The 22,299-nt window shown below is 35.9% G+C and overlaps 1 protein-coding gene across 1 annotated transcript in view; it reads left to right on the forward strand.

Moving 5' to 3' along the window:
* The window catches only part of LOC116268500 (centrosomal protein of 152 kDa-like), a 73,533-nt gene that overhangs the window by 45,665 nt on the left and 5,569 nt on the right, over positions 1-22,299 (forward strand). Inside the window, exons 18-24 of the mRNA XM_031661594.1 lie at positions 3,132-3,413; positions 5,542-5,673; positions 9,252-9,902; positions 13,625-13,745; positions 17,442-17,609; positions 20,786-20,882; positions 21,436-21,539. Of these exons, the coding sequence (XP_031517454.1) occupies positions 3,132-3,413; positions 5,542-5,673; positions 9,252-9,902; positions 13,625-13,745; positions 17,442-17,609; positions 20,786-20,882; positions 21,436-21,539 (1,555 nt within the window). The remainder of the gene's footprint in view (positions 1-3,131; positions 3,414-5,541; positions 5,674-9,251; positions 9,903-13,624; positions 13,746-17,441; positions 17,610-20,785; positions 20,883-21,435; positions 21,540-22,299) is intronic.

Consider the following 22,299-nt stretch of genomic DNA (forward strand, 5'->3'; position numbering starts at 1 on the left):
TGCCACGTATACTATCATCTTGTGGAAAAAGAACTTCTGAAGGGAGCTGTTTTAGGTAGAGATGGCAGTATAAAAGTGAGAAAGGATCTTATATTACCTGGAAATTGAGGACTTAGCTTTCAGTAATGTTTTAAAAATTAAAATAGGGAAATCACTAGTGTGATTCTTTTATATGTATAAAAATTGGCAAGAACATAAGAGGAATTTTCTCAAAGAGGTCATTTCAGGAATATTTTCTGATACTTTTAATAGAATCAATTTGACTATAACATTTGATCTCATATAATGGGTCAGTTACAATTAATATCTGCTACTGGCTGGTATTTTGGCTAATGAGTGTTTGTACCCAAGTCCAAGAAGAAAAGTTAAACTGCTATTCGGTCCTTCAAAAAAACCAAACTTAGAGGTTAAATGTTGCATGTGTATCCCAAAACTTAAAGTATAATTTAAAAAAACTATAAATTGTTATACAGTAAAATTGACTTCGTCCCACCACTGGGTGTATAGTTCTGTAAACCTTTAGCACGTTTATAGGTTTATCAGGATACAGAACAGTTTTATCACTCTAAAACGCTCCCTTTTGCTGTCCTTTTGTGGTTACACTGCTTCCCCAAGCCCACCCCTCACTTAAAGGGCCAGTATACTTAAAACATTAGAAGTTTAATTTCTTCCCTCTCTGAGAATTCGTTAGTTTTTTACTATAGAATTATATAAGCCCTTAATAGTATAAGCCAGTCAGAACTAAATATCTTTGTATTTAGGAGACTATCTAATCTTCTCACATTCTTCAGAGGTAGGCAAAAATACACCTTTTTTTTTTTTTTTTCCTTTTTTTAAAGGAAATGTTTCACATGCACGATGGGAGAATCTTATTAAACTCTAGAACAAGTGAGGACACTTTTGGGGTAGCTCTTCTTTGCAGGACATGAGCCATTTTACTGCAGCTTAGCTTTAGGTAGGGGACTTAACCTGGATACAGAATATATGAGTCAGGTAACAATAAGAGTTAAAGGGTGTTTTTTTATGTTTCACGCACTGTTTTCCGAAACACTTGCTGAGTCAGGTTGCAGGTTAAATAGGAGCTCAATTCCAAGTTTTAAAGCTTTTATTAGCACACAGAACTTTCCTCACATGTTAACCTGGCTCATTGAGAGAAAGGGGGAAAAAGTCATATACACAGAATCCTTCAGTTTGGGGAGTAATCAGTGAAGCCTATGAATTTGCAGACAAGGCAAAGATGGTCAACCTTCCCATTCATGATGCCATTTCTATACACATTAAGGCTTATTTATACAATTGTAATAGGAGTTAGGTAGGTGCATTTTAGAAGTTAGAGGGATTTTTTTGCTCTCCAAGCCATGCACAACAAGTTCATATGTTTTAACTTGGAGACTGTTAGTGTTGTAGAGAGATATTTATTTGAATTTTGTTTAAAGAGACAGCTATTGGAGGAAAGAGAAGAGTATGTAAGCAAACTGCAGGTGGAACTTGAAAAAAAGTACCAAGATACACTTATGATGGAAAAGAGCAAGTGGCTGAAAGATCAAGAAACTGATATTAAACAGCAAGTTGAAAATGAAGTGATCTTAGCCAAAGCACATTGGGATAAGGAACAGAAAGAGGTGTGGATTAAAATTTCTTTCTGGTCACCACATTTTAAAAATGTAGTACTAACTTCAGAAGACAGTTCTTCCTGAACAGATACATAAGCTTTATTTGCCAGGCACTTACATTTTACCTTTCGGAATTGAGCTATTAGCAGTTACCACACCAGTTTTATTTTTAGGAATTTAGCCACCTTTTCACTTTTCGACCCAACTCAGGATATAACAAGTTTTATGGGCACTTCTTTGATTCCTCGAAATGAAACCATGATCTGATTTCATATTGTGGAATGATTATAACTCTAGACTAATATTTATAACAAATAAATAAGCCATATCATGGATTAGAAACAAAGAAGTAATGGGCAGTCTTAGAAGCACATAATTTGTTACCTCTATTACTTAAATAGCAAATGAGATTAGGAAATGCTAATAGTTCCCTAGAAAGTTAGGGAACAAAGTATGATCCTAAAAGCTTATTTAGAAATGAAAACAAAAAAAAATTCTCAAGCTTATTTAAACTAGATTTTTTTTTTTTTTCCTTTTTTGAGACGGAGCCTTGCTCTGTCTCCAGGCTGGAGTGCAGTGGTGTGATCTCGGCTCACTGCAACCTCCGCCTCCCGGGTTTAAGTGATTCTCCTGCCTCAGCATCCTAAGTAGCTGGGATTACAGGCAAGTGTCACCATGCCCAGCTAATTTTTATATTTTTAGTAGAGATGGGGTTTCACCATGTTGGCCAGGCTGGTCTTGAACTCCTGACCTCAGGTGATCCACCTGCCACGGCCTCCCAAAATGCTGGGATTACAGGCATGAGCCACTGCGCCTGGCCTCAACTAGATTCTTCTGTCTACAAAATGGCTATTAATTGCTGGTAGCCAGGGAAACAGTTGGAGATACCCAGGTGGTGAACAGAAAAAGGGAAAACCAAATTGTGCTGTTTCATAGTTTAAAACTGTTTTTAGCTCCACCTCGCTGTACTGTTAAAGTGGAAAAATCATTAAGATGTTCTTCCAATAATACTGCCTCCCTTTTGAATGTAGTCTATTTAGTAAAATTTAACATTATAACAAACAAGATTCTAACGTGTTCAAGTGAGTAAAACTATTTTTTAGATTGTTCAGGTTTTGGTTCGTTAATTAGATTTACTCAGTCCTTTGTGGAGAGCATGGTGTTGATGGCAAAACACATTAACTGTAATTTTTTTTTTTTTAAATCCTGCTGTCTTTGTAGTGGCAATATGAAAGATTCCAGAGGTTGCATATTGAGAGCAAGATCTCCTGACTTTACACAATGTACTTAAATCTTTCATGTGATTTTTGTCATATAGTTAAGTTCAAAGAGTAACTTTCAAGTTTTACTTGAGAGTGTATTTTAATTGACTAAATTTCTAAACCTTTTATAATTACTACAACAATATCTAGATGGTTTTCAAACACAGCTGTGATTGCTTTTCTGGCCAGCCTTTAATTCTAGTTTTTAACTTATTTGAAAATTTTTTTTCTCCTATGATTTTTCTTCTGAAAACAGATCAAAGAAAAACTCATTCAACAGCTTGAAAAGGAGTGGCAGTCTAAGCTGGATCAAACTATAAAGGCAATGAAAAAGAAGACCTCAGATCGTGGCAGCCAAACTGACCAAGTAACCACCAGTGATGTTATTTCCAAGAAAGAGATGGCAATCATGATAGAAGAGCAGAAGTGCATAATCCAGCAACACTTAGAACAAGAGAAGGACATAGCCATCAAGGGGGCTATGAAGAAACTGGAAATTGAATTGGAACTCAAGCATTGTGAAAATATCGCCAAACAGGTAAAAGGCAGGTTTATTCTAGTAAATTTTTTGGAACTGCCTGTCACTTAATGAAAGCACATAAAATGCTATCATTGAACTCGTTCATAACTTTATACTTTTAAGATTTTGTGCATTTCTAGGATAGAAAACCTGTCATGTTCCTAAATTTTTCTTCATACTATTTCTGTCATAAAGCCGTCACCCCTCGGTTTTTCTGTATATTCTTTCAGTTTACAAAGTATTTGCTCCTTTGAGATTAGTCCAAGCATTAAGATGCCTGAGGTTAAAGAGGGTGCTTTTACATCTGAATGAATCACAGTTTAATTATGTATCTTTCATATCTAATTTTATGGAAAATATTCCACTCAGGTGGTTATAGATAAGTAAACCTAAGCACATAAGGTATTTAACAACATTTGTATTGAGACTTGATGCAGTTGGATCTGCAGGCCTGCCCTTAAATGGAACTTTGTCTATCATTCCCATTAGCTGCCCCAAAGTGGTGCCAATACCTTTCCTTTGAAGCACTCACAAAACTAGCTTGTAACTGACACAGTTACTTGATTTGAAAGAAATACCATACTGAGAAAAGTACAGCCTATTATAACAGAATAAAGATGAGTTATCTGTTATATCTCTCTTACCTATTACAGTGATTCTCAAAATTTTTGGTCCCAGGACTCCTTCACAATTTAAAAAATTGGGGACTCTAAAGAGCTTCTGTTTATGTGGGTTATATTTACACTTTTGGAAAATAAACCTGAGAAATTTTTAAAAAACAAGGCTACCCAAGCACACATTCCACTGGCTGTCAGAACAATGACATGATCACAGCATGCAACTTTTGGAGAACTGTGCTGTTTATGCATGAGAGAACGGCAATAAAACAGATAGTGTCTTAATATTATTTTGGAAAAAGTTTTGACCTCACAGACTACCTGGCTGGGTTTCTAGCCTCAAGAGTTCCCTGGACTTTGATACATCTGTTATGTATTTATCATTTTAATTTTATTACTTATTATAAACTCTTAAACAAGATAGGGCTCAATGTAAAGGTTTTGAAAATACACTCTGCTTTTGATAAATACTTGAAATTCTGCTTATTTCTTACATTGTTCTACATGATTTTACAGGGCACCCTTAAAGTCTGGAAATACAGGCAAATATATGTAATGGTACCAGGGATATCTTCAGTTAGTTTACCGAAATGTTTACTGAAGAGGGTTTCAAAAGAGTTAAGAAAAGGTTCCACAGACAAAAAGTTGAGTTTAAAGGTGCTGCTTTGGTATTTATGAAATCATTAATCTTAAAGCAAATAGCGTAATATAGCAGAAAGGAAATGTTTCATAATAACTTTTTAAGTAGATAAATTTCTACAGGAGCTTTGTCTTTTCCCCATTTCTTAACTCCTTGGAGTTTGTACATAGATAGAGTTTACACATTGACATATTTAGCACTTTAATGATAAATACAGTCTCTTATATCAGCCCTGCTTTTGTGTGTATGTACGTATATATACATATATCTGCATATCTATGTGTATTTTAAAATAAAGGAATAAGGTAAAATTATTTAACATAATCTTCTGGTAACTGGTGGCAGATTTGTAACCAGATCACCCTCATAATTAATCAAGTCTTAATTTTTTGCCTTCAGAGGTATCACTCTCATTCTTTAGTATAAACTCATTCCCGACAGTAGGAAAGTTCGCAGGTATAGGGCTCTAAAGCGTATCAGTGTACATGTGCATGCACATGTGTAGAGCATGAGGAGTGAGGAAGGTGGTGGGTGTAGTGATTAGACAGCAGTTGGCACCCAGCAGGCCTTCTCCTTTTTCCCAGGATAAATAGGAGTTGTTGGAAATGGTAATTGGTACTTCGTATGACACTTTCTAAGGTAGTACTGGTCATCAAACATTCACAGATTCCCACTTCTTGTATGGCATTTGTGTGGGATGCTATGGGAAGTTTACAACAAAAGGATTAGAGTCCATTGTTTGGGATGGGTAGGGTACTTGAAGTCAGTTTAACTTTATTATGTAGTGATACACAGTATAAAATACTGAAATCATAATTGCTGTTTGAAAATGGGGTCTTTTTGAAATTTTATACTCCACTTTACCTCTTTCTTTTGCAATGTCCTACAGGTAGAAATAGCTGTGCAAAATGCTCGTCAGCGATGGCTGGGAGAACTACCTGAGCTTGCAGAGTATCAAGCACTTGTGAGGGCAGAACAGAAAAAGTGGGAAGAACAACATGAGGTCTCTGTGAACAAAAGGGTAAGAGCTCTTCTGCAAAGAATCTTCAGGAGGCCATCTTGCCTGACCCCTTCTCTTACCTCAGTCCTTGGAATTTGTACCTACTCATAGAATTGTTGAAGGGTTAAACATGTTGATACATGTTAAGTGGTAGCTCAAAGCCTAGCAAGTGTTCTTGTCATCATCAAGTTGTTCTTAGAGAAAGAATGTATCTACCTATGAGGATAACTTAGAAACTATTTAATAACTCCCATTCTATCTTGCTCTATCTTTAGATGAAATTGAGAACAGGTGTATATTTGTTCATTATTAGCTATACAATATCCTTTCACATGCTTAAAGATTGTTTTCTCTGTTGTGTCAGTAGTCCTATAACATTCTTGTTGGTAAATAGCCAGTTCTCCTTTCCAGAAATGTCATGTTTCTTGACCGGCAGATAAAGATATTATAACTATGTGTACTCTTGCAACTTAATTACTGGTTTAAACCAATTCTAATCAAAATGCCAACAAACTCAATGTATTTGAAGTTGACAAAATAATTCTGTAAAATGTTTTTGGAAAAACAAAAGGACTAGAAATTTTTTTAATGTTCTGGAAAAATTATAGTCAAGCCCTAACACGTAATGGAATATATTGGAAAGCAACAACTCAGACTGTATTGAGTCACAAAAATAGAATTCATTTTAATTCAGTGCAATACAGATTTCAGAGGTAGACCCTACTATAAATAAAAGCTTAATAAATTGTTTTAAAACAAGGGAATGAGGAATTATTTCATAAGAGTCTTATGATAGCCAGGTAACACTTCGGAAAAATTAAGTTTACCCAATGTGTATCACAATAAATTCTAGGTTAATGAAGGAGTTAAACATTTTTAAATAAAAGTGTAGAAAAGTTAAAAGAAAATTGAAGATTTCAGATCTGTACCATAATAACAACTCAATTTCTAGGCAACATATCCAATAGCAAAGATAAAATAATAGGTTGAAATATGTTTTCCTTTTGTAGTAAAAAAGTAAAATTAAGGGGATAATAAAGATAAAGAAAATGGATCAAACATGAGAAATTATTCTCTATACGTTTTAGTATGTCTGAAATATTTTAAAAGGAAATTTAAGAGGGAGAGAGAGACGAAACAATATGATTGTGAGGATATGTGTCTCAGAGCTCAGAAGTCAAGTAGAATAGTAAAGTTAAGTAAATATAGAAAATAAAACAGGCCAAGAGATCTTTTCATAAGAACATAGAAGGCTGTATGTTTGTGAATGCAGACATATAGAAATGAGAGAAAATGTTTTTGTTGCTTCCCAAACTTCAGCAGGCCTGAGAATCACTTGCAGGGTTTGTTAAAGCATAGCTACCTGGGCTTTCCTCCTAGAGATAATGATATAGTAGGTCTGGAGGGTGTCCTGGGAATTTGCCCTTTTTTTTGAGATCGAGTCTCACTGTGTTTCCCAGGCTGGAGTGCAGTGGCGCAATCTCAGCTCACTGCAACCTCCACCTCCTGGGTTCAAGTGATTCTCCTGCCTCTGCCTCCCAAGTAGCTGGGATTACAGGTGCCTGCTACCTCTCCCAGCTAATTTTTGTATTTTTAGTAGAGATGAGGTTTCACCATGTTGGCCAGGCTGCTCTTGAATTCCTGATCTCAGATGATCTTGCCCACCTCGGCCTCCCAAAGTGCTGGGATTACAGGTGGGAGTCAACGCACCTGGCTGGAATTTGCATTTCTGACAGGCTCCCAGCTGATCTTTGGACTACACTTGGATGTAAGTAGCACTATTCCAGATAATTATATCAGTCACAAAAAATAATGTCAACATGTTATGCATCCTTCCTCCAAACCAAAAGAGGTCCAGAAAGGGCCAGTTCCATAGCATTGGCTATAGAGTTATTTTAAGATTAGAGTGATTAGTTGAGATCTGTGACAGTGTGAAGCCAGTTTCTAGAATTCAGAAGTAGTTAAGTTGGTTCAGTGGTTCCCGAACTTTGCTGCACATTGGAATAACTTGAGGATCTTTAAAAAATACTGTTGCCTGGCCCCTACCCTTAAACTTTGTTTTCTATGGGCCCTGGCCTGGGCATCAGAAGTTTTAAAAGCTCCTCAGGTGATTCTAATGTGCAGCAAAGTTTGGGAACCACTGAGTTGATGAATGCTGTCAAATTCTCTTTGTAGAACTTCACATGAGAAAATGCACATTTTGGTAAGGTTGGGCAGGTCATACAAATTCCGTGGAATCCATCACCTCTGTCCGAGTCACCTGAGAATGACTTCCAGGCATCCATTGCAACATCACCTGTTTTCTCTAAAAACACTATTTAAACATGTTTCACATCACTACCGAATTATTCTGCTGGTAGCAAAGGAATTTTGCAGTGAATTCTTTTGTAAAGCTCACCTTAGATACTGGGTTCCTTTAGCAGAAAATTTATTTAGTAGATACTCTATCCCATCATCCCAGCCATATATATATAGTATTGATTAATGGTAACCACCATTGTCTAGGCCAAACCTTTGGAGATGCCCAATTCTGTCTTTTGACACTATTGTGTCCTTGTGCCTTCTTAGAATTCAGTTAGAAATTCAGTCAGGAATATTAAAAGTGAAAGGGACTCAAGGTCATTATCTACTCTACTCCTTTATATGGGTGGAGATGTTAGTGCTAAAGAGATTAAGTGACTTTTCCAAGGCCATGCATTCAAAAATAATAACTACATAACATTTATTGAGTCCTTATCATCTGCCAGGCTCTGGGCTAAGTACTTTAAATGGATTATGTCCTTATGTCATTTAATCCTAAAGGATGCTATCAAATTGGCATTGTAATTATCCCCATTTTATAGATGAGGAAATTGAGGCTCAAAGAAGTTGAGGAATGGGCCTTTAGTTCCACAGCTGGTAAGTTAATTCCAGCAGATTCTGTTCTGTTAAGCACCTGTGCTAGGCTTCCTCTGCAAATTGGTGTCAGGATTGGAGCTTAGGTTTTTTGATTTCCCTATTACTTTTTGGTTATGTACTATCTGTTGTTTTCTGTGATCCACTAGTTCTATTATTCTGTCATACAAACAAATTAGACTAATAAAAAATGACTTTTTCTGTTTGCTATTGTCCTTTAATGAACTGTTCTAGCCACTAAAAGTGCGTTAAAATACAGTTACACTTATCAGCAAGTAATTATGCAGGTGTGTGCTATATTCCTAAGTAATAGTAAAAAGTCCTTATGAGTCCGTTTTTGCTTTAGTTAAAAGATACTTAATTTGTTGGAGGCATAGATAAAATCTGAGATTGTATCTGTATTAAAAAAACGAACATGAAATTTTTTCTCACATTAGTTTTGGCTAGTTATATAATTATATGTGTGAGTGTTTATGTGTCTATACATACACATAAGCACATATTTATGTATATATTTTGACCAGTTTAAGTATAGTGTTAGTATTACTGTTTCTAGAAGCATGTCTTATCTGAAATCACATTTCCTTTTAATTTTGATTTTAAATTTTTTAGCTTCAGAGGTTAAACCAAATAGTTTCTTTAATTTTTTTGCAAAGGAGGAGAATCATAAAGACTTTTAAAATGCATGTTGTTATGTTCTTTAGATATCATTTGCTGTTTCTGAAGCTAAAGAGAAATGGAAGAGTGAGCTTGAAAATATGAAGAAAAATATACTTCCTGGAACGGAATTGGAAGAGAAGATTCATTCTCTTCAGAGGGAACTCGAACTAAAGAACGAAGAAGTCCCTGTGGTCATCAGGGCTGAGTTAGCGAAGGCTCGGAGTGAGTGGAACAAAGAAAAGCAAGAAGAAATCTGCAGAATCCAAGAACAAAATGAGCAAGATTACCGGCAATTTTTGGATGATCACCGAAATAAAATTAATGAGGTGCTTGCGGCAGCTAAAGAAGACTTTATGAAACAAAAAACTGAACTGCTTCTTCAGAAGGAGACAGAATTACAAACATGTCTAGACCAGAGTCGTAGAGAATGGACTATGCAGGAAGCCAAGCGGATCCAACTGGAAATCTATCAGTATGAGGAAGACATCCTGACTGTACTTGGGGTTCTTTTAAGGGATACCCAAAAGGAGCACGTCAGTGATTCTGAGGACAAGCAGCTTTTGGAAATCATGTCGACTTGTTCTTCAAAATGGATGTCTGTGCAATATTTTGAAAAACTAAAGGGCTGCATACAGAAAGCATTTCAAGATACACTTCCTCTGCTTGTAGAAAATGCTGACCCACAATGGGAAAAGGTATGTTCCTGAGAACGAGAGGAGGTACTGAACACCAAGAATGATTATAGAAGTTGTATGTAGTGTTTTTTCCTTTTTTCGTTTTAAAGTTTAGTAGATGTAAGTCTTATGTTTTTGTCAGTGGTTTAAAAAACTACTCTGTAGCGAATCCAAAGGTTTGCATGTTTTGTTGCCAAAAAACTTTACTACTTCATAGTGTCACAAATACAAGAAAGCTTTTAGCCTCTAAATGTCTTTTTCCTAAAGAATATTTAGGACAAATACCTAATGCCTGCAGGGCTTAAAACCTAGATAACAGGTTGATAGGTGCAGCAAACCACCATGGCACATGTATACCTATGTAATAAACCTGCACGTTCAGTACATGTATTCCAGAACTTAAAATAAAGAATATATGCTATTCTTTCTAAGGGCATGAAATTTCAGAAACTGAATAATTTTTATTCAAAATTCTGTTTTCTGGGCCTGACCACTTCATGAAATATGCATCATAAGAGTTTCTTAAAAGCTTGTGAAGAGTTTGGAAGTCTATTTATTGCCCACAATAAATGTATGTCTCATTTAGGCAAAAAATGCCAACCAAGTACAAAGAGTATTGATGTAGAAACAAGCAAATAAATATGGCTCACTCACATAAAACTCTGAAGCCCAGTTTCTGGATGTACTATATATGTGCATATAGAATTAATTATATTCTTTTAGTTATCTAAGTATTCTCTGAGACCAGCTTTTAATTTGTATGAAAGATTCAGTGAAACCAAAGTCTTGCTACCTTATGATCAAAGCAATTAGGTATGCATGAAAGATCCAGAATGATATTCTGAGCATGGTGATTAGCCAATTTCAACATTTGGAATTAGAGGCAGGAAAAAAATGCCAGTAGTATAAGGTTTGTCTGATAGAGTTGAAACTTAAGAGTTAAGTTCCATCAAGATATTGTGATTAAAGAGTTTCAAGGCCAGGATTGAGCATTTGGTATTAACACCTACTTGAGAGAGTTATAAACTAGAAGTAATAATCTTGAGTTTCAGTTCCATATTCGATAACTAGGTTATTATATTGGGCAATCACATAGTTGCTCACTGGAAAAATAAAATACAAATCCCTGGCCTAATTCCTTGGGTTTGGGTAGGCTATGCATGGCTCAGCTTAGCCTTTCTGGGTCCTGCATTTGAGACAGTATAAAATTTTAGAGCCAGAAGGGACCTGAAAGATCAGCTCACTCCATCCTACTTCACCCCAGTTGATATTTTTATCCTTGACCTCACAGAGATGTTGCTACTGAGTAGTTGCCTTCAATGTAAAAATTACTGGGCAAGATCACTTCCCACGAATACTGCTTAACACTTAATTGAGATTTTTTTTGGAGAAAATAATTAAAATAAGAACTTGGAGATAATTAAAATAAAATTATACAGATTTGGAGATGAGAAATGATGGGAAAATCATGTTTACATGCTTTCGTTTGCTTTCCTGAATAGGCAGTCTCTCTTACAAAAATCAAGAAACTATGACACCTTTCTCCTACCATTAATATATACGTATAAAATCAACCCTGGAGTCTTTTTACAGGGCTTATAATTGTGCAAGCAGTGTAAGATCATCTGTGTGATTTAATGAGGCTTGTGAGTCTATGGAGACAGAATCACATAATCTGGCTGAGAATTTAGATGTTTACAGCTTTTGTTGGGTGGGTCAGTTTCCATTCCTGAGAAAAGGATGGCTTTGAAATGCCTAATCTGGAATTTGTCATAGAAGTAATACTTGACCTTCTGCCGTTTTCGAGCTATCTTCACTCAGGACCTTGAGATAAAGCTGTGATTATAAAGCAGTGATTTTTTTTTTTTTTTTTTTTTTTTTTTGAGACGGAGTCTCGCGCTGTGTCACCCAGGCTGGAGTGCAGTGGCGCGATCTCGGCTCACTGCAAGCTCCACCTCCCGGGTTCATGCCATTCTCCCGCCTCAGCCTCCGAGTAGCTGGGACTACAGTCGCCCGCCACCACGCCCGGCTAGTTTTTTGTATTTTTAGTAGAGACGGGGTTTCACCATGTTAGCCAGGATGGTCTCGATCTCCTGACCTCGTGATCCACCCGCCTCGGCCTCCCAAAGTGCTGGGATTACAGGCTTGAGCCACCGCGCCCGGCGAAGCAGTGATTTTAAATTTGTTACATAGGTGCTGTAAATGTGAGGAACTGTAATTTATAATTTATTAAATCTCTAGTTTTAAAAATTGTTCATGGAAATTAAAACAAAAAAATGGTTTATTAATATATAAAAACAAGTCCTCATTAAAATATCTGAGACAATCAAAAGTTTTTTTAATGGAGAGGACGCAATGAGTGAAAAATACAGCTTTCAAGAAAATGAATGCCTTATCAAAATATATTAATACGGTAGTTCATAACAGATAAAGCAAATATCAAATGGAACAAAATTTTCAAGCAAACTTAAGGATGTGTGTTGTCTCTTTTACCATCAAAGTCAAGTTAAAACTAAGACAAACAGGTTGCTGCTTTTCTCCCTTTTCTGTCATCTTGACTTTTCTTCCCCACCTTTGAGTAAAAACTGGAAGCACTGACTGCATTTTGGTTCAGCTTTTCTTATTCCTTTTGGCGTCCAACCCATAGCTTCTTGATTACCTCTTCTTTATAATTGCTAACCTCTGCTTCTGTTGGACATTGTAAGTAGATTTTCTGACAGTCAGTTAAATGGTTTCTCATAATCAAAATCAAGGCTTCTAGAATCAGGCATATATAATCTGTTTTAAATAATCAACAAGACTACTTTCTCAGTACCACCTATTCTGTTCCTTTCTGATTTAGTAGTCATCTTAAATCTGAAAACATTGCCATAAAAATCCATTGATTTGGCTGAGCGTGGCGGCTCACACATGTAATCCCAGTACTTTGGGGGGCTGAGGTGGGCGGATCATGAGGGCTGAGGCAGGAGAATCACTTGAACCGGGAGGTGGAGGTTGCAGTAAGCCAAAATTGTGCCAATGCCCTTCAGCCTGGGCAACAGAGCAAGACTCTGTCTCAAAACAAAAACCAAAAATGAAAAATCCATTGATTTAATAGCTGTATTGCCGTGACAAGGACTGGAACATAAAAAACATTCAGTAAATAGTAGTGAAGAAATGGTCTTGTGCAAGATGTTTAATTTAGCTAAACCTCGGTTTCTGTCCTTAACTTTGGCATTCAGCTGGCCTTCCTTACAAAATTACTGTGTATGTTAAAGTATTTAGAAGCATATGAAGTACTGTATAAATTTAAAATAAATTTTTGCTGTTATTTTCAATTCATGGGAGGCAGAGGGTTAGCATTATACTTGCTAATTAAGTTGTTCCTTGCTGTAGTAAAAATGTTCTAGATTTTAAAGAACAATTCTGATTTTATATTGTCTTTCATGTGGTTTAATCACGTAAACCATTAAAAAATCTCAAATTCACATATATAATGTGCAAACCATATCTTCTGTCTGTCTCATAGCCGCCTACCAGTCGCCTGTCAGACTGTTCTAATTTGGAAAGTTTCATAGGAGGCTAGTTCCTAGCACAGTGACAGTACTCATGTAACACCCTAAGAAAAATATTGGCGATAGATAGTTCAGGCAAGATTTTTTTCAGGAAGTGTTTTCTCTTTGTATTTTTAACATTAGCATTTTAAATATAAAATTGTATAAAGATTTTTACTAAGCATTAACTTTGAAGAAAATTTATTTCAGAGAAATATGGCCGAGCTCTCTAAGGATTCTGCCAGCCGGAGCACTGGCCAAGGAGTCCCTGGATCTGCTGCTGGACACCATGCTCAGCGCTTGGCCTTACAAGAAACAGAAGCAGAAGCTGGTAATTGGATTTTGTTCCCACCAGTCTTTGTAGCATCCATAATCACCCTTCTGAAGGGTTGCTTTGAGGATAAAAGGAGATCATAGATGTGAACAAATGTGTAATACTCCTCTGACTTAATGTCTCCTCTTCCTAGATTTCATTTTGTGTGTAGAGAAGAAGGTTGATTTAGGCCCTCTTCTTCTATTTGTGGTTTTCCCTCCATTCACAAGTGATTCGTGTTACAAGGAGAATCATGAGAGTTTTAATAGAGCAGTCATGTTTTTATTCCCTGAAATCAAGGATTTGACATAAGAGAATTGCCAAGTAATAGAGACTTTTTCATTCAAATTACTGAAACTAATTTCAATCACTTTTTAATGGAAATCTTTCTGAAATGTATTAGATGATTTTTAATTGATTTGTGAGTTTTTCTGAGGGCATGGGCAGTGTTTTTAATCTCTTCCTTTCCAACATATGGCAGAGTGATGAATTAATAGTTTAACTTTTCCTTAATGACTTAGACTCTTCATCATGACAAAAGAATTATTGTACTGTACTAAGCCCCTTGTATTCATAGCTTACTGAGGAGTATAGGACTTATATTCCCTATTCATGGAGATTTCTGAGCTAGAAATTTGCAAATCCTTTATTAGCTCCCATCCCTTTTAGCCTATTGACCCTTTGCAGCCTGCTCCTTTCCTCCCCACACAAACACAAAACAGCCTCTCTCTGCTACTTATTTGCTGTTTCCGTTATAACCTGGAAAAGAACTAATAATTGCCAGCACCAATCATACCTACTAAGTGAATAACCTCAGTTTCCACACATTTCTAATTCAGTAGGCAGTGTTACCAGAATCTTAGAGAATATCTGTCTATACCATCTCTGCCTTTCTCATTGTTCACAAACCCTTTTCCCCTACTTCTAGGTATTAGGTGGCTAAGAATATCTTATTGCCAATTCAGTGGATAATATTACCTTAATTTGTATTTTGCATCGTACTTTTTATTTTACATCCTATTTGGAATAGCCTGAGAATTCTATTTAAAGCTGTGAAATGGGTAGAAACAAGTTTTGGATGTTATTTAGCTTTAGGAAGTCCTATAAATATAAAAGGAATTTGTTTTGGCCAAAGACAAATCAGACTATAAAAATATTTTTCTTTAGTCTTTTTTCCCTTAAAAACAAACACTTTAACAAATTCATTAGAAAGGATTAGATAATACAAAACATGTATTAAGTGATAAAGTCCTTTAAAATCCTACCACTGGAGAGTACCACTGTTGACTGTTTGGTTATATTCTCCTAATATCTCGTTATTATTTAAAGTACTTAAAACATTAATTATGAAATACTTAGTTCATTCAAAGAATATATGTATGCATCTGTAAGTTATGAAACCTAGCAACCAGGAACCCATTATTCAACTTAAGGCACAGAACCTCACCAATGCTGTTGACCACAGTTCTATCCCTGCAACTTCTCCCCAGTCTGAGCTAACAAATATCCTGATTTTCAAAAATTATTCTCTTTTTTAATGTTTTAATTATGTGTATGTGACCTCAAAAAGTTGTTGCCTTTTTCTGTTTTAACATTATAAAAATGGTTTAATACTCATTATATTCTTTGTAACTTGCTCTGTTTCCTATTTAACAGCATGCCACTAAGATTTATCTGTTGATGCAATAGCTCTAATTCATTCGTTTTCATTGCTACATAGTATTTCAATGTATGAATATACTATAACTGATGTATCTGTTCTGTCGTCAATGGTATTTGTGAGTTCCAATTTTACAACAGTATCCTAGACGAAAAATATAAATGCGATTTATTGTACCATTGTGATGCTTCGTTAATCCTTTAATGCTCATTAACATAAATGGCACCACTTAAACTAAAATGTCAGGAGAGAGCTAAGAATAGTTTTGCTGGATCGATGACTTTACAGGAGCATTCTATATATTGGCCTCTGAGCCTGTGCCAACTTATATTCCTGTTCTATTATATCACTTACATTAATAGTCTACTTTTAAATCATTTTTGCATAGTTTAATTTTATAAATTTTATATGTTACTAACGACAATGACTATTATTTATTGCGTACTTGCTCTGTGCCAGCTACTGTGCCAAATGGTTCATTTTTTAAACTCGGAAATAATTTCAAACTTATAGAAAAATAGCAAAAATAAAAATAGTTGCGAAGAACATTCACATTCCCTTTAATGAGATACACCTATTTTTAACATTTTACTTCATTCTGTGCTCTTATGTATATATGTGTATGTGAATATTTCTTTTTTTTTTATGAACCATTTGGGGGTAAGTTATGTATACTTTGTGACCTTTTATGTCTAAGTACTCCAGACTGTGTTTTCCAGGAATAGGAATATTTTCTTGTATAACCTTAGTGCAGTAAATTTAACATTAAAGTATTGTATGAATCCACTGTTTGTGTTCTAATTTTGTCAATTGACCCAATAATGTCTTCTAGCATTTTGTTTTTTCTCCTCCAGTATAGAGATTTGTCTAGGATCAGCTATTACATTTAGTTGTCATGTATCTTTAGCCTCCTTTAATCTAGAACATTTCCACAGCCTCTCTTTGTCTTTCATGACATTGACATTTTTTAGAAATATTCTCTGCTTCCACCTCCACTTTTTTTTTTAACAGAACTTTTCTCATTTGGGGTTTGTCTGGTGTTTCTTCATGATTGATTCAGGTTGTGTTTTCTCGGCTAGAGCACTGCAAGGGTGATATGTTGTCACATCTAAAAATGTGTGGTGTCCCTATGTCTTTTATTGGTGAGGTTACTTTTCATTACCTGGTGAAAATGTTGTCTAATTTCTTCACTATGTAATTACTGGGTTTTTTTTCACCCTTGCAACTGATAAGCAATCTGTGGGAGACACTTTTAAGATCATGCAAATATCTTCCCCTCATAAAAACCTTCTCTTATATTTGGCAACCAATGATGATTCTTGCTTGATCCAGTCTTTACTATGGTGGTTGTGAAATTACAATTCTTCCAACTTCCTCCCTCTATTTATCCCAGTTGGCACTAAGCATGTTGAATCAAGAATCCTTTCCTCTCATTTGCCTGTGTATTTATTTTATCTCTCTGTCCATTGATCCATCTACCTACCTACTTACCAACCCACCTACCTACCTACCATTCATAAAATTATTGGTATGACTCATAAATTCCTATTCTTAATACTTTATAATTCATTACTCTATTTAATTAGTGCTCAGATTGTCCCAGATTCAGCTAGTGGAGCTCCTTCAAACTGGCTCCTATGTCCTTGCGACATGCCTGTATTTTTGAGTACTTTCTTCCTTTCTGGCATAGGAAGATATTTCAGTCTTATTTTTATATACCCTCTCCCAGTACTGGAGTCAGCCATTTCTTGAAGATCCTTGACTCCTTTTAGTAGGGAATGGTATCAAGATCCAGAGCAATAGATTTCATGACTATTTTTAAAGTGGATGGTAGTATCCAGTAGTACCTTAGACAAGTTGAGTAATATGCTCCAAGTCACACGGCCAGTAAGCAGTATGTAAACCCATGTCTCTCTATCTTAAGCATCACACTCTTTCAGTCGTGCTGTAGCCTTTAGTCATGAGTCATCTGCTTTTCTTTCCGTCTTTTCTTTTTTATTGGTAGTTCTTAGTCTAAACTGATATAAAAGTTTTCTGTCATTTAATTTTTGCAGATAAGAAAAAGATCCTTGAAATTAAGGATTTATGCTGTGGACACTGCTTCCAAGAACTTGAAAAGGCAAAGCAGGAATGTCAAGATCTGAAAGGAAAACTGGAGAAATGTTGTAGGCATCTTCAGCATTTAGAAAGGAAGCACAAAGCTGTAGTGGAAAAAATTGGAGGTCAGCATTTAAAGTAGCACTGCTACCAATATAAATCTCTTTGATCCTTGTTGAAATGTTCAAATGTGACATTTTAGTTAATGTGTGCACTGATCCTCTTTTGGGATTAATGTAAACTAATTTGGATCTCATTTTTACTAATCAAATTATTATTACAAAACTCAAAAGAGGAAGATTTCAGCTCTAATTAAAAGGTCACATTCCTTTCTCCCTTTCTTGATTGAACAGATGTTGAGGGCCCAGTATGCGTCAAGCAGGCTTCTAAGCACTGGGGATGCAGCAGTGAGTAAATCATACAAAATTCCAGTTCTGGTGGAGATGTGTTCCCTTCCTTCAAGAAGCTTTTGGTTAAGTGAGGAGATCTAAAAACAGATTAACAAATAATTAAACATTGAATGCTGTTGGCAGTGAGTACTTAAGAGGAAGGATTGTTAGTTCTACCTCTTATTAAAGTTAAGAAAGGTTTGACTAAGCCTTGAAAAACAGAGGTGTTTGCCAAGGAGAACAGCGTTTGAGATAGAGGGAAAAGGCATAAACAAGGGCTTGAGGGTCTGGACGGGCCTCCGTCTAGTCCATTCATCATAATGCTGTGAGGGCATTTGGAAAGGGATATCTTCTACCATTTCTCATTGCCCCTCCGAAGAAAGGAAGTTTTGGGGCTTAGATCGCTGCTCCTTCTTACCTTTCACTATTGCTTATAGCGTATACGCTATACTCTTTACATTTGAAATGCTTCCGATTCCTGAGCTGGTCCTATTTCTTTTACTGCTGGACCTTCGTTGCATATGATGTTTGTATTCTGTCCTGTACTTTTTCCCAACATTCTTTGTAGTCTTACTCTCTTCCTTTAGGATTCAACTCAGAAGATGCTTTATCTGCAAAGCCCTCCTTGATTTTCCCTAGTCAGGGTGAAGTGGGCTGCTCATATGCGGCCGTGGAGCATTGGCTCTTCCTCTATTATCACTATTATCATTCTGTATTTTTAATTATTTGGTCACTTGTCGGATACCTTCTCCACATTCTCCAAGAATTTTCTGAGGAGAAGGAATATGCCATGTCTTGTTCATCCTAATAGCCCTGGTGCCCACCACGTACCAGATAATAAATGTTTAAATGGACAAAAAAAACAAAATGCTACGGTCCTAAATAATGGTGTCATTCAGAAAAGACCAGCTTAATAAGTTTATTTTGTACATCCACTTCTTTCTCTTGCCTGGACCCTGGCAATAATCCCCTGACTCTTTATGCTTCTAGTCTTAGCCCCTCTAATCCATTCTGCCTAGGGTAGCTGAAGCAACCTTTTTAAAAAGTGAATTGAAACATGACACTCCTGTTTAAAGCTCTTCAGTGGCTTGCCATGGCCTTCAGTATAAAACCAAAACCACTTAGTTTAACAGGGTTTAAAAAGATCTTGATCCAGCGCCTGCCAGCCTCTCCAGCCTTGTCTTCCCCTAGCTCTCTTAATTTCTCTCAGTAGAGCCATAGCATGGATTTCATTGTTTTCTCCCTTCGCCAAAACATCCTGATCTCATTTGGCCGGCTAACCCCTGCTCATCTTTTCCCCAATACATTACTTCCTCAGGGAGACTTTCCTAACCACTGCAGACCTGTTTAGTCCTCCTGTTACACATTCCTCATAGTTCCTATGCTTTTTATAACATTCACCATCCTTGTAATTATTTGCTGTCTGTACTTCCCTTTGGAGAGTAGACTTTATAGCAACAAGGATCAAGTCCTGTTCCAGCACTTAGCACAACAGCTGCATCATAGCACAACTTGGAAAATATTGCTGACTAAGAGAAGCCACCTGTAACTACCGCCGACTGCTTATTACTAAGGCACTTATTACTCTTATTACTTATTATTAAGATATAATAATTACTTGAAGGCCGGAAAGGGTTTTAAGAATTTGAGATTAAAAATTTAACAACTGCAATTCCTTAGCTCTTCAGTAGAGGCCAGGAGAGTAAATCAGTTATTTGTCCTACTGTAGATATATCTACAACATAGATATGTTAAAATATGAAAACCAAGACAATTTGGTTTACATAATACGGCAACAAGGGCAGTTGGATATGATTATTATTTATAAATAATATTTAGCACCATACTATTCTACACAGTGCTTTTTGAAGCTGATATCTTCTAAAACTCATAGACTTGCAAATCAAAGAAAGTTGATATATCACTCAAAACAATGAGTTGATACAAAGGGTCAGGGCCAGAATTTAAGCCAATAGTCTGAAATTTTTTCTTAATATAACTTTAGTAGGTTATTATATCTTTGCTATTGAGATCACTTGTTTCTTAAATTCCATTTTTCCACTCTCTTGGTAGTGTTTATTGAGAAATAGATGGAGTGGGAGTGAGTTGTTTAAAACAAAAAGTTATATCCATCACCAGGGGGAATAGAGTAATTTTGTTCCTCAACTTACGGTGTGTTGAGAGGGTGGCATCATAGGAAACACAAGATGCCATGTTCACATTTATATGGGTATTTTCAAGCTTTGTGTAGGTGTTGTGCATTTGTTGTTTTATTTCGATTATAATCTGTAAGTTAACATGTGAAGAAAGGTTCAGAAAGGTTACTTTTTCCTAGGCTTATCCACCTTGTAAACAGCAGAGTTAGAATGTAAACTGATGTCTCTGACTCTGAAATTCATGCGTTTTCCTTCATATCACATGGATTCTGTCAGTCTCCTCATCCTCTTTTTAAAAGTTCAAAGAATTGAAAATCTTACATTATTTCTGAAAAATACACCTACTTTAGGTTAATTTTCTTTTTATTTTATATTGAGGTACATGTTCAGTGTTCGTTTATATGAGCATAAACTGTCTACCAGGATCCACAGGGAACATGGAATTAGAAAACCTAGTAGGTTTCTACAGAGCCTCAGCACAGTTGGAAAACAAAACATAGGCATCTGAAACAGTTGAAACCCAATTCCAGGACAGTGTGTAACCCCAAGCAAGAAGAAGATGGGATACAGATTTTAAGTGCTGAGAAAACAGAGCAAGATAATGGTCTGACTAGGGTTTCTAAGGGAACGAACATTACAGAAGAGTGACTGGAAATTACACAGTCTCCTCTATAAACATTTGTATTGGGAACTTAAGGGAAAAGAAGGCTTAAAAAATTTTTAACTGTCTAATGTACTATAAACTTTCTATTATAGAAGAGAATAATAAAGTTATTGAAGAATTAATAGAAGAAAACAATGACATGAAGAATAAATTGGAAGAACTGCGAACGCTTTGTAAAACACCACCAAGGTATGCTTTTACTATTTTAAACTGCTATTTTAAAGAAATCTAAGTACAAATATCTTTAAATTTTTTTAAGTATCAATTTTTTTTGGTTATACAGCAAAAAGTATAAAAAAGAAGAAAATCCCCCAAAACCTTATTTCCTGAAGATACCCTTTAGTGACCTCTTGTTTTATATCATTTAAGCCTCTTTCTACACATACTCCACGTGCGCAATGTGTTTTTAAAATTGAGACTCTAGTATAAGGTATTTTGTAGCTTTTTATTAATATTACTAGATAAGCATTTCTCTGTGTTATTAGATATTCTCCTACATATGTTTTTCAATACCTGCATAAATTTTCATGTGGATTTACCATTATTTATTGAAGCAACCATATCATTTATGTCGTTTCCATTTTTCCCCTGTTTGAAATAACTGTATAATGGACATTCTTTTATGTGAGATTTTTAGCACTTCTCAGTTAATTTTAGTAGAGTATATGGGTACATATATATTTTTCAAATGAAATTTTTCACTTAGCATTTCTGTTTTTGTAATCTTTGGTTTGTTTTTTAGGTCATTGTCAGCAGGGGCCATTGAAAATACTTGCCTGCCATGCAGTGGGGGAGCCTTGGAAGAACTTCGTGGGCAGTACATTAAAGCTGTAAAAAAAATTAAACGTAAGTCCCTAAGAGATTCCCAAGATTTTAAGGATGGCTTGGGCCTTTTTTATTGTCGCTGTTAAAGGAAACTCAGAGTTTACCAGCAGTAGGGCTTTTAGGGAATTTTCCAAATTACCTTTTTCTTCAATCTTAGAAGAGATTATTGACACCTTTTCAAAATTATGTAGTCATTGATCATTTTGCCCAAATAATATCTTTTGGAAGTGACATGAGAATAGTCTTATGTTTATATTGTTGATTGTCTTGTTTCTTTTTGGATACTAGTATTAAACTGAAAATTTAATAATCTTACAACTTAACTAATTTGTAGTAAAGAAAATGTCACATGGGTTTTAAATGAGCAATTAACTATTACTTCTACCATAAACTTTTTTTTTTGTTTGTTTGTTTTTTGTTGAGACAGAATCTCACTCTGGCTCCCAGGCTTGAGTGCACTGGTGCAATCTTGGCTCACTGCAACCTCCGCCTCCCGGGTTCAAGTGGTTCTCTGGCCTCAGCCTCCTGAGTAGCTGGGATTACAGACGTGTGTCACCACGCCTAGCTAATTTTTATATTTTTAGTAGAGACGAGGTTTCACCATGTTGGCCAGGCTAGACTCGAACTCCTGTCTTCAGGTGATCCACCCGCCTTGGCCTCCCAAAGTGCTGGGATTATGGGTGTGAGCCACTGCACCCAGCCTCCTACCATAAACTTTTAAGGACTTGGAAGTGGATCTAGTTAGCAATTGTTCTGTTGTTTCTGGTTATTGTTTCTTATA

Source organism: Papio anubis, unplaced genomic scaffold (genome assembly GCF_008728515.1).
Source record: "Papio anubis isolate 15944 unplaced genomic scaffold, Panubis1.0 scaffold20, whole genome shotgun sequence".
Lineage (NCBI taxonomy): Eukaryota > Metazoa > Chordata > Mammalia > Primates > Cercopithecidae > Papio > Papio anubis.